This window comes from Cupressus sempervirens, chromosome 2 (assembly GCF_028749045.1).
Source record: "Cupressus sempervirens isolate cs-2001-9-10 chromosome 2, ASM2874904v1, whole genome shotgun sequence".
Classification (NCBI taxonomy): Eukaryota; Viridiplantae; Streptophyta; class Pinopsida; order Cupressales; family Cupressaceae; genus Cupressus; species Cupressus sempervirens.
In genome coordinates this window covers 363,618,593-363,638,367 of record NC_143119.1, presented here as the reverse complement: position 1 = coordinate 363,638,367, position 19,775 = coordinate 363,618,593, and the positions used below count along the sequence as shown (strand labels likewise).

At 34.3% G+C, this 19,775-nt stretch overlaps 1 protein-coding gene across 1 annotated transcript in view; it reads right to left on the bottom strand.

The window, feature by feature from the left end:
* Positions 1 to 19,775, bottom strand: part of LOC149572638 (phosphoinositide phosphatase SAC2-like) — a 118,552-nt gene that overhangs the window by 71,331 nt on the left and 27,446 nt on the right. The window contains exon 3 of the mRNA XM_089813749.1: positions 10,218 to 10,383. Coding sequence (XP_089669875.1) covers positions 10,218 to 10,383 — 166 coding nt within the window. The remainder of the gene's footprint in view (positions 1 to 10,217; positions 10,384 to 19,775) is intronic.

The window sequence follows — 19,775 nt, the reverse complement described above, 5'->3', positions numbered from 1 at the left end:
CTTATATTTACTATATAGATTACATATATACTAAGTTGCATGAGTACCTCCGCCCCCCCGCACCAGGAAAAGTTCGAACCAGTTCGCAATTCTGGTCTAGTTCGGACTTGGTTCGACCAAGGTACTATTTTTGCCCTGCGGGTTTGAATTGGGATCGAACCCAGGTGAACCAACACCAAAAAGTTCGAACCTACAGCGAACTGGGCCTCACAGACAACTAGAAAGTGTTTTTTAAGGCAAAAATCAAATGTTTTTTGGCATACACAACCCTAAAATTTTTTGTGAATTGCTTTTAGTGGCTTCTCATTGTCATTTTATGTTTCCAAACATGTTATTTTGTCTTAAGGAAGGGCACATAAGTTTTTGAGCAAGCATCACTATGATTAAAAGTTTAACTGTTTATGGTGTTTTAAAGTTTTTGTTGTTTAAATGTGTTTATACTACTATGCTACATTCTAATTTTAACTCATGCTTCATAAAAATGTGTATATATATATATTTTATTTTTTTTTAATTTATAAAAAAAAAAAAATTACATGTTTTTTACTAACGAACCCAAACCCCTTCCCAAAATTTTGAAGAACTTGCGAACCGGTTCTCGAACTTTGAACTTGGAACCGAACCTGAACCAACAACTTAGCATATATATATAATGGTTATTAACTTGTAAATTACCATAGAGACACGTCTCCCCATGAGACGTGTCTCCTCTACTCATATATATATATATTCAAATCTGCACTTGGAATAAACATATACCAACTAGGCAGTTATATTACATTTGCAAAAAACAATCCTCCAAAATTAACATGGTATCAGAGCACCAGGCTGTAAATGTAGTGATGATGAACCTTAACGTGCTTGGTGCAAGCATGATAAATTGGATTGTTCACAAGCTTTGGAACTCTAAAAAGATATTGTTGGAGACTTCCTCTTATAAAATTAACAGCATCAAAAGCAGTTTGATTTAAATACGTTAAAGATTGAAGAGATCATGATACAGAGATAATTATTATTGGTGCAGCATTGAATAATATATAGCATATGCAGGGGCTACAAAGTGTTTGGACTCCATAAGATGTGCATGGCATATCACAGACACCCAACGTCATGTACTCAGCATCAACGCCCTGTCATCATACATGTCAACTAGAATTTTGAACAAATATACGAATAGCTACAACATAAACGATTTGGAAGACTGAGGGATTCATGGCAAATAACAATTACAAAATATTCCACGTCAGTCATATTGTTTAATCCAGGTCAAAATCAAAGAGATGTCGTCAAGAGTATATAAGATGAGGATAATAACATACCCAATAAACAAATCTGAATACGGACGATGACACACAGAAAGAAGAAGCGATTATATTAGATAGAAGAAACTAACTAACTAACTAACTAACTATATATATATATATATATATATATATATATATATATATATATATATATATATATATATATATATATATATATATATATATATATATATATTGTACTAAAGATTAGAATACAAAGTGAGTGATCATAAGCATGGAAACAATATGGAACAGTAACCCTACACGACAGCATATGAAGTTTGAAGGGATATAGATCATTATGAAACAAAGCGACAAGCCAACATATGCATTAAATGGTATTGAGTCAGTAGTATTAATGTATCAATGAAAGCCTAAGTCAAAGAAAACCGATTCAAGCAAATAAAGGAATTAAAAATGATAACACTAGATTATGTCATGACGGTGATACTATACGACAATGTGAATTATCGAGTCTATAAATCCAATTGGCATGACATATGTTGGAAGCCACGTCAGATGTTAGAATTTGATTAACACAAGTTTATTAATCACTATGGATAGAGCTGTGATTATGTTGGTTAAGAGAGTGATTGATTAAGGAGAAAGATTAATACTCATAAAGATGTTAATTGTTAGAAGAGCTCGATAATCATCTAAATACTAATAATATTACAAATGTGAAAAGGCACAATTTAGATGTATTATTATATATTGTTAGTAGATAGAAACAAAGGTAACTGATTCTCGAGCATCATAAAGTCTCTCATAATAGCATTGTGGATTGCACTTCTGTCAAATGGATCTAATGCTTTGACCAGGCAATTTAGCTCAAAAGATACTTGTGAAGAAGCTTGGTCCGCCTGTTGTGGTTCCACAACACACCCCATTTTCGACTTTGGAAATGGGGACCCCCCTTTTTTTGACTCAAAGAAGCTCATTCCTCAGAATAGGGTATCTTCCAAGGTGCCTTAGGAAACGGAACTTCTGTAGTTTGGGTTTAGGAGTCTAGTCGGTCAGTGTCATTTTTACCCCCTAGTACCAGTATACTAATGTTTATCTTTTGTAGGTCATCATGGCATCCTCATCATCCATAGCAGCAAAGATTACCATGGTATTGCATGTGCATATTCAACACAGACACCTTGGGATTTCAGATAGAAGAAGCAAAATGAGTTCAAGTCCATGACAATGTTGGAGTATAAAGAGGGCATAAATCATTAAAAAGGTCAAGAATAAGTACACAAGAGTGGTCCTAGACCTCATTTGACCAAAACCCAAAAATCGTTTTCAAATTTGGGAACTTCAATTTTTTTGCGAATTGAGCACCTTGCGCAACTCCCTAAAGGTGCACTAGTGCAAAGGTGCGCTAAGTGCGAAGGTGTGCTAGTGCGCTAAGCACAAAGGTGTACTAGTGCAAAGGTGTGCTAAGTCTGGGAGTGCCCAAGAAGTTGCACTTCACGGATTTGCGCTCAAAAGTGAGAGATAACGAATGTGTATAGATGTTATACAAGAGAACAACTAGATAAGATCGATGATTGGATTGAGAATATACAGGCCAATAATAAGGTCATGTTATCTATGTATGAAGATATCCAAGATATGTAGAGAACACATGCCCAACTATTAGAAGTGGATAAATACTTTAGTGCAACCAACTTAGAGATTTTTGATGAAGATGCCAGAAGACAACTATTCTCAATGAAACAGTTGTACAACAATCCAAGCATCATTTAAAGCAATATTTTCTAAAGATGATGTCGAATGCATTTTCAAAACCGAGGAGACGCTAAAGGAGTTGGACTCTAAGTTGGCTGATTTTGCAGAAGAAAGGAAAGAAGTTCATGATTTCCACAAGGAAGTGAAGGCAAAGTTTGAAGCTTTAGACTTGTCAGATCCTCAAGAAATCACCTCTACCTTCCAAAAGTTCAAAGGGGAATACCCAAACTCCTTTTGATTGAAGATCAACAAGACCCAGATGCTAGAAACTAAAAATTGTAGACTTAGAAAAAATTGTCACTTTTGGAAAATTGTCGACTTCGAAAAAATACTCACTTTTGGAAAATTGTGTACTTCGAAGAAATCTTGCCACTTTTGGAAAATTGTGGACTTCGAAAAATCTTGTCACTTTTGGAAAATTGTGGACTTGGAAAATTTTGTCACATTTGGAAAATTGTGGACTTGGAAAATTTCTGTAACTTTTGGAAAATTCTTCACTTTTGGAAAATTGTGGACTTAGAAACATCTTGTCACTTTTGGAAAATTGTGGACTTCGAAAAATGTTGTCACTTTTGGAAAATTGTGGACTTCGAAAAAAATGTCACTTTTGGAAAATTATGGACTTTGAAATTTTGTCACTTTTGGAAAAGTGTCGACTTTGAAATTTTCTATCACTTCTAGAAAATTGCAGACTTCAAAAGTTTTTGTCACTTTTGGAGAATTGTGGACTTCCAAAATATCTCTTACTTTTGGAAAATTGTGGACTTAGAAAAATTATATCAATTTTGGTCCTGTCACCCAGAGGTGCACTTTTCATAAGGTGCACCAAACACAAAGGTGCGCTTCTCATAAGGTGTACCGAACACAAAGGTGCACAGATAGTTTTTGGATCAGTTGCGATGCGCCGACAATTAACTACCAGTTCCAATTTTTTATCACTCCATGCACTGAAAGCGCATTTTGACGACAATTTAACTCCTAGAGAAGGTCGAGCTTGTATTTTTTGAAGCTCCTATGATTTCCAAATCATCTCATGCCTTCTCTCTTCTTATCTTCTTCTTCTTTTATTGTTTTCAGTCATGTAAAGGCTCATGCACCCAATTGATATAATTAGCACCATTTATTGAGTCTGTATATAATTAGCTTTATTTTATTAGTTTTTAGCATATTGTTTGCATTACAAGAACCCTCAGTCCTAAGGAGAGGGAACACTATGAATACATGGATGCAATATGTATTCAAGGCCGATATTTTGATACAATAATAAATGCTAATGGTGCTTTCATTCTGAGTTTAGTAAATCTTGCCTGTGTGTGCTATTTTTTATGAATTTATGTTCATGAATAGTAATGGAGCCAATGGTTTTATTGTGTTGTGATAAGTGTGTGATCAATTAGTTCTGGTGTTTTCCATTTGTTAACAAATTCCACTATTGTTTGTGCATAGCATTTTGTCTCATATGTGCACACTTTCCATGGCTACACAATTTGATGAATAGTGAAACATCTTTTAGTTTTCATTAAAGTTCCCATCAACGATTGCATCAATGGAGTTGAGGAAGCCCTGCTCCTAATTTCATTTGTTTTCTACAAGGTCCTTTTGATAACTTAATTCATAGACGTGTTGTTTCTTTGTCTTATTTCTGTTAGGAATTTCCCTTTCAATATTTTTCTTTAATCTCTCGTTACTCTATCTTCGTTATTTGTTTTTCAACCATGTGGTTAAAATAAAAATTCATATAGTTGCATTGATTAGAAATTGCATTCATCATAAGATGAAAAAATACTAAATACATTGGTTTTGTGGTTACATTTCCTCAAAGTAGTCCAAAATTAACAGATACCAGCAAAGGCCTCCTTGTGAACATTGACATTTATCTTTGATTGAGCTACCCAGCGGGTTGAAAAACAACCATCCGGAACCTTGGATTTGGTCAACTTTTCAAGAAAGAAATTTGTGAGAATTTCTGCCATTAGCATCATGCCAAATGACCGCTCAACATCACTCACTTGACATGGAAATGCATGCAATCAAGCATGGAGACGTACTAAGACATTAGCCATGCCTCAGTTTCCTTCTTTTAGTCGATATATTTTTGGTAATTGTTCCTAATCTGATAGTCGTATTTCTTCACCTCCTCCACCACAGCTTCAAACTTACCAGTTATGGTCTTCTGAAATTCCCACACAGAAACCACTATATATATATATATATATATATCCATTTCATACAGCTGGGATCTCAAATAGTGAAATGGTCCACGGAGACACTACAGAATATATATATCTGGCTTCACTAGCATCGAATCAGAAAATGTGCATATACATCCCCAAATATCGTACAAGAGATTGGTAATTTCCAGCTGGTATAAAGAAGCCAATTGTTTGTTTATTGAAACTAAGATAGAGTGAACAAACTATAATTGTCCCTGTTGTGGGCAATGGTCTCCGATAATAATTATATTTTACCATAACAAACTATGATATAATTGTAACTAAGATGAAGTTACCTCAATCCACAATCATCCAATTATCTTCCAAGGAGACACATTACAAATGATTTTCCATCCCTATTTGCACTATGAGAGATCATTAATAAATATTACAGATAGAGATATATATTTTTTGAACAAAGGTCAATATTGTATCTAGGATTTGCATGTTGCGCTGAGAAATATATGTGCTCAAGTGGTCAAAAGGATGTTTGATCTTTGCAAAGTAAAAGTGGCAATTGGGAGATGCCCAATTCAATAGAGGGCATTGCAGAACTGTTGTGATGAGTAATTTTATTTTTATGCTATGCTGAGCAATGTCTAATTAGACAAGCTTGTGTCACAAGTATCGATGCAGTGTGTGCTTCCTGATGTCTGGAGACTAATGATTAGAACAGATAATGGAAAATGAATACGTGTAAAATAGTGGAAGTTGAATCGCAAAAGTTGCTTTAAATGTGAGGAGCTTATTATGAATTGGAATGAAGTTTTAGAGAAATTTGATGGGGGGGTATTTAAGACTCGAGCACAAGGTCACAGTTAAAGGAGCTTATTCCATGGGTAAACATAATGGAGTTTGGCAAATTCTTATAGTCTTTGACAAAATGTTTGAACAAAATGCAATCGCTTGGACTGCAATAATAAGAGGGTATGCTCAACATGATTACATCAAGGGGGAGGATATATTCTTTCCTCAAAATTGATGAATACAAGGAAGACATTGCTTCAGCAGTAGTAGGAGATGCTATTGTGATAGTGATGTATTTATCAACCAGAACTAAAAGTTTGACCTGGTCGCTTCTATTGCATCCTCTCATAGTGCAAATAGACTAAGGTTTTGATATCTATTAAGCATAAAGAAGTTTGATACAAATTGTTCAATGATATAAGAGTGGGAATTTTACATTTTGGTGGGGGGGATAATACCCAATGTTCCATTCTCACTATGTATATAGAGGGATATTGCTAAGGGATAACATATAGGACTACGAAATATAGACAAGACAAGGGGCTCTTCCATCGAGAAGGAGCAGACTATGATGGAATTTTGTTCAAATAATCAAGATTGGTCGTTCAAATGAACTTATGACAGTATTCCAAGAGTGAGCAGCTAGATGATCTAGCTTCCCAGGATCTTCATTCAAAGGGAGAAGTTTGAGGTGCAATCCCTTCTTAATGAGTTCTTCTCTTTGAGATAGAAGTTCAAGTTGAAATTCCTTGTAATACATTCTTCTTTGTGAGAGAGAAGTTTGAGGTGAAAACCCCTATTCCACCCTCTAGAAGCACCTATGGTGGATCTACCCTCTAACATGGTTCATGGTGGATATCATGTGAGTTACTACATGATTCTGTTGGAAAACATCATGAGAGGTGACGATCATTCATCAATGTTTGATTATGGTCGTTGTTGTAAGGTGACGATCTTAATAATGGCTTAACTTGTTATCATGATGTACTACATTAAGTTGGTGTCTCGTAGGTCATGATAACCTACCTGTCATGATGGACTACATTAAGTTGTTGTCCTGGAGGTCATGATAACCTATTTGCTATTCATGATGGACTACATTCAGTTGTTGTCCCGAAGATCATGGTAGCCACTTGTTATTCTAATGGACTACATCAAGTTGTTGTCCCGAAGATCAAATAACACAGATCCCTCTAAGGTATGACATATATCTTTATTAGCTCACAAATTCATTACAAAGAAGACCAAAGAAGGTCAACCAAGAAATACAACTTACTTAACGATACCATGCTACCTTCCTTTGTAATACACAACATATCTAAATGACCTAATGGTTGCGACGAAGAACACAACCAGCAACCAACAAACACTTGCAACCACTCAAGAGTAACAACCACCAATAATTAATAAATTAACAACAATTAATAAAATGATAGATAACTAATATTATTGAAAACCACGATGGGCATTTTATGTCGACTACAGCAAGACTAAAGCCTTGATACCACTTTGGAGACCTTAAGGCCTTTATGATCCAAGTCTCTTCTTTTCTTAAACTATAAAATTCAAAAGCAAACTGCTTACATAATATAGATTCAAGAAAATAAACATTCACTTATACTAAACTCCGAATTTCTTATAGATCATTCAAACATTCAACTATGCTTACATTAATTCACCAGAAGCTGTGGATTTTGGGACGAATTGATTCATATAAAACTAACATTAATTATGTTCATTGTTAACAATCAATTAAGCTTACTTGTTGCACAAAACTCAATATTGAGGGCAAAGTACAAAGGTGGAGGTGATTAGTGGGTGTTTCATCCCTTCACCTAGACAATAAAGGTGATTCATGGAGAAATCTTCCGCACAATTTTCTACCTACGTGATTGATTCGTGTTACCTAGAATTTTTTAACAAAACCATAGTTTTCTACCCATGTGAAATTTGTTTTTCTGCTGCACAGAAGTTTTTTCCATTTTTGGGGGGTTTTGCTGATAATTTTCCTACAACCTAGACCATGCAGAAAAATTCCTAGGTTTTTAGTAAAATTTGTGGTTTTTGATTTTTGCATGATTTTGGAGAAAAATCAATTTGTTTTCTGCAAAGTGTGTTTTGTTGTCCAAGCAGTGCCTCAAACTCTATATCAACTGCTTACTGAAGGTTTTTTATAGAAAAAACAGATCTTTCAATTTTATGAGAGGTCATTGAAAAATGAGAGGAAGGGCATCCTTGACCAACATCATTTTGGAAGGCAATCAGTGCTTCAATGACAAGAACTATAATACTTGGAAGCAAAGGATGCTTTCAAGATTTTAGTACCGAAGTTTAGAAGTTGTCATTCTAGGTACCACTACTTGTACTACAAGGGCGGGAAACAACCAAAACAAGTTTGATAAGTGTAACCAAGAGGCAGTCATGCTACCGAAAATATCAGTTGCTCATGAGATACTTCCAGAAGTGCCTCAAACAAGGTACCTAAAGAGATTTATGATCACTTGAACAGTCTTCACAAGAAGTCTGACAAGAGGTGAGCATTCTTTCTAAAGAGCATGTTGTTTTCCCTTATGATGGATGAGAAGATGACTCTACAAGAGTATCTTATGAAGATCAAGAATATATGTGATCAATTGGAGGCCACTGGTCACAATATAGAAGAGGTCATGGTGGAGATTGTGTTGAAGAGTTTACCAAGCTCCTACAAACACTTTATAAAGACACTCAACATTACCCCGACTAATGTTGATTTGAAATTTGATGAGTTGTGCAATAAATTTTTGTAGCATAATAGGTGAAGACAACAATTTGGTAGCAACTGTGACATGGTCAGTACAGAACAAGCACTTACTACCATAGATAAAGGTAAAGGGGTGTCCACTCAACAGAAAGGACAATACACAACCAAGGAAGGTTCCAAGAAGAAAATCACGTCACTATTTTGGGAGGCTTGGTTATATCCAGGAGTTCTGCAGGAAGCGGTTGGCTGATTAGAAGGTCAACCAGGGAGAGTTTCAAGAGCAAACTCCTATAGTAGAGCGGTCAAAAGAAAAGTCAACCTACCATGCATTTTGATAAGCAGATTTTATTATGTCAATTGAATAGTTGATAGAATGACCATTGAGGATATTAGAATGTATCTGGTATTTAGAATCTCAGTTTAACACTCATTAAGGCTCTATGTTTGAATTGTCTTGATCAGTTCTACTTTTAGTCATCATCTTGATTTAGATAATTTTTCTTTTTTGTCAACGCTTTTTACTCTATATATTTGGTGTATTGGTAACACCATCAAATCAGTTTTTTAGAGTTTTATATGTCCATATTTAGATAAGCACAGACATCCACTAGCGATATCTCTTTGGGTATTCAAGTGTTCATGTGCAAAGTTAAACCTCATTCATCTGACCTTAGATATTACAGTTGGTACAGCATATGCATATGTAGTAACCTCCAAATTTAGATGGTCAATTAAAGCATTAAATTAAGGAAGACACTATATAACTTGTCTTCCCACTGCCCTAGAAAAATGTTCCCACGCGTAATATTTAGCATGTGCTAAATCATAACCCATTGCATAATGACTATAATTAATTAATAGTTACCCATAGAACAGAAAGAAACTTTCTTCCTTATCTTATCTAATCAAGGCATACTCACAAAAGAAACTATAAGCTATATTGGATCAATCACTAGGATCCAAATCACTGCAAATATGGTTTTGACTAGCACTTGCATTAAGACAAACCTACACATAGAACAAAAATATTTTCCTTACAATTGTCAGCGTTTCTTATAGTTTATGCACTTGTCTCACCATTTAGTTTAGCAATAGCAATAGTGCATTTCCGGTAAACAATTTTTTTGTAACTAGAATTATATTAAATCTAAGGAAATGCCAAAGAATATAATTAAGGTCAAGAAGAAATCTACGTTGGCAGACACAATGAAAATTAAAATTTAATGCAGCCTCAACAAAATTGACACACCAATTTTGTGTACTTCAAAAATCAAAAGTTTCAGCAACTAAATTACCTATTTGTAAGAACTCAATAAATTGTTACAGCTCTAAAATTAAAGACAGAAGCACAATCCTTCAACTTTGAAGGCATTATTCAATGAGGACCTTATGCTTTGTTGAATAACACATCCAACCACACAAAATTTAAACTTGATATTAAAAGTGCAACAAATTACCATTAGATGTCATAATAGAAGACCACAATATATATACCTTTGTTCATCTTTGCAATATGCCAAGTTTGTTCGTACAGTAGGATGAGGAACCAAAATTATCTGGCTCTCAGTGATTCCATATATGGCATGCCCACATATATCTCCAATTTGTCTTCGCTTTTTAATGAGTATCATATAGTACGGCTCCAAAAACTTGATAAACCCTACATACAAAAAATGAATTATATAAATAAATAAAATGTGTGTAGTCTTTATATATTTTTGTTTATGCTTTGTAATTTCATGGTGGTGTTCTATTTGCAATACACAATAGTTTGTAATTAGTTCTTATGTCTCTCTTATACACAAACCACTTCCACTATAGCAATATACCCATATATAATAACAAAGATTGTCAAAACCAACTTATGGGAAAGATGAAAACCCAACCATAGTGATAAATTATAAAAAAATTAAGCATACGATAAATGCTAGTACAAGACAAACCATAGGCAAGTAGTAAACAAGGGAAGATGGTTTACAAAACATAGAACTCTTTAAACACCTTTCATAAGGAAGTTGAATCTAGTAAAATGACCATTGTAGTATGCCATCTCTAGATTTATTAAATTTAAATGCTTATAGCAATGCTGCTTCACATAGTATGATTGTAACCAAATGACTGAATTATGAATAGCTTTTGCAAATGGGCTTGAGTTAAGAGTACTACTAGGACAGATGACCTCGAGGGATGTTTCCAAAGATTGTTGATGGAAGTACTTTTGGCTACCATGGCCTACTCTTGAGAATCACCTATATTAAGGAGTCTATAAAGACCACAATCCTCAAGACCAACTGCAACTATAGCATGAGACTCCCTATCAACAATGTCGCACTTGTGCGAACTGAAGACAACATCCAATTGTGGAGAATGAAGCATAATTTGACTAACTACCAATAGATTGAGCTTCAAACCTAGGACAATATATACATTGAGAATGATCAAATCCCTCCCACCAAGTGAAATATTAACATTGCCTTTGCTAACAACTACATGCTTCTCACCTCCTCCAAAGATCATTGCATTGGTGTAAGGCATGAACTCTATGAACCAATCCCATTGATGTATGAAATGTCGAGATGCACCAAATCAATGTACCAAGCAGACAATGTCTTATAATCTAATCGGAATGTGACCATGAACACATCAAGGAAAACACCTTTTGATCAATACGTGTAGTAACACGGGCCTTCTACTAAGACCCTCCCTGTGAAGATTGTGTGATGGCCAACCATTTCTTGCAATCAATCTTGTGATCAAAATTGCGACAATAATTGCACTGAACACTCTCCTTTGTAGATGTCAGAGGTTACCTGGTGCTTTTTACTAGGAAGACTAAGGTTTACCTTTGTTCTTGTTTGAGGCGTTGGTTGTCAAGGTCCGATTCGGAAGAGCACAAACTAGCATTGTAAACAAATTATCGCTTCCATCTATCCTACTGCAATAGCATGTTGCAGAGATCGAAAAAAATTAGATCATCACTAGTAAAAGTGATATTGAGCATCTCAATGAAATGATCATAGGATAAAAGTAGGCTTTTCAGTGTGATCACTACCATATCTTCTTCCATTTTGCAGCCAATAGCCTTGATATGGTTACAGATGTCCTTGATCTTTGTAAGATGTACCTAGAGAGACATCTTCTCATCCATCATGATCATCTCATAGAGAAGCTTCGAGGGTCCCCAAATCTCTTTAGTTGTTTTGTCGGAATGCACCTAAGAAGAACTTGAGAAAAGAAACAAGTCAAAATCGGAGCAAAGATTAAGGCATTCATAGTAAAAGTCAAGAATTGAAGGCATTCTAAGTAAGCATCGAGGACATTCTTAGTGAGTGTCACGAGCCAAAGGAATTCTTAGTGAAGGAATTCTTAGCGAATGTCAAGGACATTCTTAGTAAGTGTCAAGGACCAAAGACATTCTTATTAAGTACAAAGGACATTCTTAGTGAGTGTCAAGAGTCAAGGACATTCTTGGTGAGTGCCAAACCAGATCAAGACATTCATATTGAGTGTCAAGCTCAGGGTGCTCTTAGTAAGTGCAAAAAATCAAAGACATTCTTACATAGTATCAAGATCAAGACATTCTTACTAAGTGTCAAGATCAAGGGCATTGTTAGTGAGTGCCAAGAGTCAAGGACATCCTTAGCTAGTGTCAAGGATCAAGGACATTCTTAGCGAGTGTGGAGAATCAAGGACATTCTTAGTGAGTGTTGACAATCAAGGACGTTCTTAGTGAATGTCAAGATTGAGGACATTCTATATGGGTGTCAAGATTGGATCAAGAGCATTCTTAGTGAGTGTTGAAACCAAGAGAACATTCTTAACAAATGTTGTAATTCCTATAAAGGATTAAGGAAAAGTTTCTATATCTTTGAAGGTTTACTTATCCAAGAGCAAAACAACACATAAAACAAGAAAAGGAACTGCTACCATAAATCAAGATAAATCTTATCTTTGGAACTTTTCTAAGAATTTTAAATTGAATATTGTAATGTTTTTTGTTTTGATAAGTTTATGTTTGTAAATATATTGTGGTTCTAAACTCAAGTTAGAAGTACCATTTCAAAGTCGTCGGATTGGATATCAAAGTTGCATAGCAGACATAACTCACTTTGAAGGCTTGAATTGCTTGAGGACAAGCAATTTTGGGAAGGGTTACTGTGATGCCCCCTATTCAAAAGAAGATTTAATAAATAGATGATAATATTAAATATAAATTAATAAATAGATAAATAACAATATAAGAAAACTACAATATAAATAAATAATAATAAAATTAAAATAAATGAATAAATAATATAATATAATAATATGATATATTATTAATATAATAATGAAGTATATCATTAATATAATAATATAGAATATCATTAATATAATAATATTATATATGATTGATATAATAAGAAATATAAAATATAAAAAATTAAAATTAAAATATAAAATAATAATAAAATTAGAATATAACGTAGCTCAACTTAAGTTAATGAATGTTAAAACTATAACTTGGATCCTCATACTGGTCTGAATGTGTAGATCGCACCATCCTCTTCCTCTTATGGAATACCGTTTTATTGGTTATTAATACCTTGCACCTTTATTAGGCATAATCGGCAATCCTTGGTAATGACTGTTTGTTAGCTTTAACATTAACTAGATTAGTTATGTTAGTTAATATTAACTTCTCCTTTCTAGGCGCTGATTATGAGAAGGTATTTTGGGCCAACCTAGATAGGGTCATGTCCCTTTAAGGGACATGCCCTTTGGTTATGGTATATAGGGGGGGTGAATTTGTAGTTAAAGAATAGACAATTGAACACCAAGTCTGGTCCTATAAACAACTCTACCACAAATTGATACCTGCTGTAATAAATATATATTTAAGAAGGACAATTAATATTGTCATCTCATTTCAAGGTCAGACAGAAAAGAAGATCAGAACAGCAAGAATATTAAAGGTATTATTTCAGATCTGATCATTTAGAATTTGCAGAAACTTTACATGGTGTCAGAGCTTTGGTAGTCGAACCTAGGCTCTACAAATTAAATAATCAGACTTGATATATATCTAGCATCATTCTCCTATCTTCAATGGCATACACAATCAAACCCGAGGACAGGTTTGATGGGAAAGAACACTTTGATGCTTCGAAATTCACAATCGTGATGATTCTTGAAGAAAATGATGTAAAACAATTTGTTGATTCAGCATCCAAACAACCTACTGTTGAACCTCATAAAACTATCTAGAGTAAAGGAAACAGGAAAGCCATACAGATCATATTAGATGGAGTGCAAAATGATATAGTACCCATGCTAACAAAACATCAAACAACATTTGATATGATGAGTGTATTACTAAATGCATGAGGTTAACAATGCAACCAGAGTTCTCACATTAAAAAGCCAACTAAATCATATACAAATAAAGAAGGGAGAATCAATGAATTCTTACTTCCTAAGGGTTGTCAGTCTAAGAGATGAACTTGCAAGTATAGGAACCATCATTAATGACACGGAACTTCACATTAGATGGAGTGCAAAATGATATAGTACCCATGCTAACAAAATATCAAATAGCATTTGATATGATAAGTGCATTACTAAATGCATATGAGGCTAACAATGCAACTAGAGTTCTCACACTAAAAGGCAACTAAATCATATACAAATAAAGAAGGGAGAATCGATGAATTCTTACTTCCTATGGGTTGTCAGTCTAAGTGATGAACTTGCAAGTATAGGAACCATCATTAATGACATGGAACTCACACAGATGGCTATAGATGGATTATCAGATTCATAGGAAACATTCGCACAAGGAGTAAGTGCCAGAGATAATCTTCCTGACATCAATAGACTTAAGGGAGATTGTCTTCAGGAAGAATCCAGAAAACTTAAGGAAGGGGGAAAATTGAAAACTGAAGATGAAGAACTTCATATTCTTAATACAAATTCCTATAAAGGTAAGAAGAAGCACTTCGAGAAGAAAAAGGGTAATCTAAAGAATGACAAACCTAAGAAAGATCTATCCAAAATAAAATGCTTCATATGCGAAAAGTTTGGACACTACAGACCTAATTACCCTAAGAATTCTAAACAACAAGTGAATTGTACAAACATTACTAGGGAAGAAGATAACTATGATCCTGAGAATCGTGCATTGTATTCGGCACTATCAAATAAAGTCTCAAGTAAGGCATGGGTGATTGATAGTGGATCATCTCAACATATTATAGGATACAAAGAAGCACTAGACTCTAAATCAGAAAAGGTTAATGGCGAAGTCACCATTGGTGATAATTTAGCACATTCCGTCAAAGGAATTGGAAATTGCACCTTGAAACTAAAGTTAGGTAGTTCTCTTCTTCTCAAAGGAATACTCTATGTACCAGGAATAAAAAGGAATCTAATCTCGGTTACAACACTTGAAGATGATGGACATAATGTTGCATTCATAGATGGTAAAGTCATAACCTGAGCTAAGAACTCCTCGTTTAAGAAAGAAAAATCGATTGGTCAAAGAAAAGGGTATTTGTATGAATTAAACTCAAAACCTAGTCAACCTATTCAAGCCTTAATTCATGAAGTTGTTGATATAAATGAAATATGGCACAGAAGGTTAGGACATCTAAATTGCAAAACTTTATCAACTATGGAGAAGATGGTTATTGGTTTACCTAAACTGAATAAAGATCACTCAAGCATATGCAAAGGATGCGCTCTGGGTAAGAACACCAAATGTCCATTTCATGATAGCACTAGAAAAGCTAACAATGTTTTGGAATTAATCCACTCAGATTTATGTGGACCTATGTCTATTCCTTCTCTTGGAGGATTCTGATACTATATACTTTTTATAGATGACTTCTCTAGGAAAACTTGGATTTACTTCTTAAAATGCAAAGAATCAGAAGAAATCCTAAAGAGATTTAAAAAATTTAAAACCTTAACTGAAAACTTATCAGGACATAATATTATAACTCTTAGGACTAATAATAGAGGGGAATATATCTCAGATTTGTTTAAAGAGTTTTGTAAAGAAACTAGAATTAAGAGGGGGTATATTGTTCCTTATAACCCGCAACAAAATAAGGTAGCAGAAAGGAAGAATAGAACAATTATAGAAGTTGCTAAAGCTATGATATTGATCAAAATCTAGAATATTATCTTTGGGCAGAAGCCTTTTGTACTATTGTCTATATTCAAAACAGAAGCCCTCACTCCTACCTTAGAGATAAAACTCCTGAAGAAATATTTACCAAGGTTAAACCCAATAAGTCATCTTAAAATTTTGGGTGCCCAGTATATATACATGTTCCAAAAGAAAAGAGCACTAAGTTAAAACCCTCCGAGAGGAAAAGTATTTTTGTAGGGTATAGTGAAACATCTAAAGTGTATAAGATTTTCATACCTGGTCAGAAAAATATTGAACTTAGTAGGAATGTAATTTTTGAAGAAGATTTAGCATTCAAAAGAGCCCTAAATTCTGAAGATCCCTCTCCCTTACCTAGTTCTGAAGGAAATACTGAATCTGAGTCTCAAAGGGAGAACATTAAAGAAATTGAAGATGAAATTCAAAATCTCAATCTTAAAGAAACTCAAAACTCTAAGAAAAGACCACTTTGGGCCATTAAGATAGTAGAGGAAGCACAAGACTTCGCTACACCATCCGGAACAATCAAAGAAAGCAAAAGACCCAAAAGATTTTCTAGTTATACAGCAAACATGAATGATTTGTCTAAATCAGAACCAACCAATGTTTCAAATGCTATTAAACATACAGGTTGGAAGGATGCTATGACGGAAGAATACAAATCCATTATGAAGAATGATGTTTGCGAAATTGTTCCTAGACCTGAAGAAAAATCTGTTGTTTCTTCCAAGTAGATATTTAAAATTAAGCATGTTGTTGATGGTAGCATTCAAAAATATAAAGCCATATTTGTAGCCAGGGGATTCTCTCAGAAAGAAGGGATTGATTATGAAGAAACCTTTGCTCATGTTGCCAGATACACCTCTGTAAGAGCAGTCCTAGCTATTGCAGCATCAAAGGGATGGAGAGTACATCAGATGGGTGTAAAAACAACATTTCTGAATGGAAAGATTATAGAAGAGGTATATTTGGAGCAACCTAAAGGATTTGAAACTCATGATCCTAAAGTTTTTGTTTGCAAGCTCAAGAAAGCTCTCTATGGGCTTAAACAAGCTCCAAGGGCTTGGTATGAAAGAATTGATAAGTATCTCACCGGCTTAGGATTCTCCAAAAATGAAGTTGATCCAAATCTATATTATAAAAGGGATAAAGATGATATGGTAATTTTGATATTTTATGTTGATGATTTATTAATAACAGGTGATGATCATCTCATAGATCAATGCAAGAAAGATCTAATTAGAGAATTTGAGATGAAAGATTTGGGACTCCATTACTTCCTAGGACTAGAAGTACAGAAAAATTCTAAAAGCATTATACTTAATCAAAGGAAGTATACATTAGATATCTTGAAGAGATTTGGAATGTGGAACTGCAGGTCTATGCCTTCTCCAATGGAGACTAATCTACATAAACTTAAAGAAGCAACAACAAAATCACCTTCCATAGATTCTACTCTCTACAGACAGATGATTGGGTCCCTTATGTACTTGGTAAATAAAAGACCTAATATTTGCTATGCTGTTAACACCTTAAGTTAGTTTATGTGTGAGCCAAAGGAGATTCACCTAGTTGCAGTCAAATCCATTATGAGATACAAGGCACTCTTAACCTTGGGCTTAAATATGAGAAAATTGACTTGGATTTACATGGATTCACAGACTCAGATTGGGATGGAAGTGTTAATGATAGAAAAAGTACTTCAGGAAGCTATTTCAGTTTAGGATCAGCAATGATATCATGGATATGCAAAATATAGTCTTCAATAGCACAAAGTTCCACAGAAGCCAAATACATTGCAACAACAATGACCTCTCGGGAAGCAGTTTGGATTAGAAAGTTACTTGTGGGATTATTTGGTCAAGCCATGAATCCTACGATTATTCATTGTAATAATCAGAGTTCTATAAAGCTTTCTGTGAATCCAGTTTTTCATGAAAGGTCCAAGCATATCGAAATACCTTACCATTATGTAAGAGATACGGTAGACAAAAATATTGTAAAATTAGAATGCATTTGCACTGCAAATCAAACAGCAACCATTCTCACCAAACCTCTCTCTCGAGTGAAGATAGATCACTTTAGAAAAAGATTTGGTATGGTTGAATTGTAATTCATTTGTATTCTTTAAATTATTTAATAAAATAATTTTTTTGTCAAGCTATTGACTGTTATGGGCTCCACCATTTGTATTCATTATTTTAGAGGTGACAATCTCTAAGATAATGAACACTTGTATGAATGACATTATGAGAGATGACGATCTCTTTGATATTGTGCTAAACAGTAGAGTTCTACTGTAAGATCTAGATGAGTTCAAGATCACATTGTAATGTAGAAATTGCTATGTCTATATGTCACAATTTGGATAAAGGAAGAATTTTATTATTCTCTAGAGTTTATCCTGTGTCCTGGTAGATCTTAACTCAGCATCACGGTGTGATATAGGAACACCAATACCTACGAGTCACAACTTGGATAAATGAAGAATTTAATTATTCTCCAGATTTATCTTGTATATTGTATTCTTTCCAATATTGTTATCACTAGTATCAATGATATGTCATATCACAAGTTTGGTAATATGACATAGTATCACGTGTTCAATGGTACCACATGCTCAGAAGATTCAAATAGATATAGAGTATCATTCTATGCTTATTCATCATAATTTTTGATGCTAGATATGTTATATGTCAATATGATTATCAAGTTAAGAGGGAGTGTTAAAACTATAACTTGGATCCTCATACTGGTCTGACTGTGTAGATCACACAATCCTCTTCTTCTTATGGAATACTGTTTTGTTGGTTATTAATACCTTGCACCTTTATCATCAGCAATCCTTGGTAATGACTGTTTGTTAGCTTTAACATTAACTAGATATGTTAGTCAAGATTAACTTCTTCTTTCTAGGTGCCGATTATGAGAAGGTATTTTGGGCTGACTTAGATAGGGTCATGTCCCTTTAAGGGACATACCCTTTGGTTATGGTATATAAGGGGGGTGAAGTTGTAGTTAAAGGACACATAATTGAACACCAACTCTGCTCCTATAAACGACTCTGCCACAAATTGATACCTGTTGTAATAAATATATATTTAATAAGGACAATTAATATTGTGACCTCATTTCAAGGTCAGACAGAAAAGAAAATCAGAACAGCAAGAATATTAAAGGTATTATTTCAGATCTGATCATTTAGAATTTGCAGAAACTTTAAAATGAAGGGCCAAAAGGCATGGAAGGAAAAGTTGTGATTCCCTTAAACATGAGCTATAAAAAAGGCGAAGCGAACTTCATTTGGAGGGTGAGAAGAAAAGAATAAAAGAGCATAGGAATTAATTAAGTGTGCAACTCTTTTAAGAGAAGAGGAGTAATTCTGAAAGTTTGTCTCTTTCAAAGGGTAGTAAATCTGAAAGGTTGCGGCTCTTCCGAAGGGCAACCATGATGAAGGGTTGTGACTCTTTTAAAAGCTGATTATTTCAAAAGGTTGTGACTCTTCCAAAGGGGCAGCAATGATCAAATGTTGTGACTCCTCCAAATGGAAACAATGATGAAGGGTTGTGACACAATTAAAGGGTAGTAATTATTAAAGATTGTGACTCTTCTATAGAATAACAATGAAAAAGAGTAGTAAGTACAAAGGTTGTGACCATTGTAAAGGGCAGACATGATGAAGAGGTGTAACTCTTCTCCACATTGGAAGAATAAATGGAGGATGTTTCATTGTGACTCTTCTAAACAGTAACAATGATGAAGTCTTGTAACTCTTCAAAAGAGTAGTAAGTACAAAGGTTGCAACCATTGTAAAGGGCAGATATGATGAAGAGGTGTAACTCTTCTCCACATTGGAAGAATAAATGGAGGATGTTTCATTTGAGGGACAAGGAAGGGAG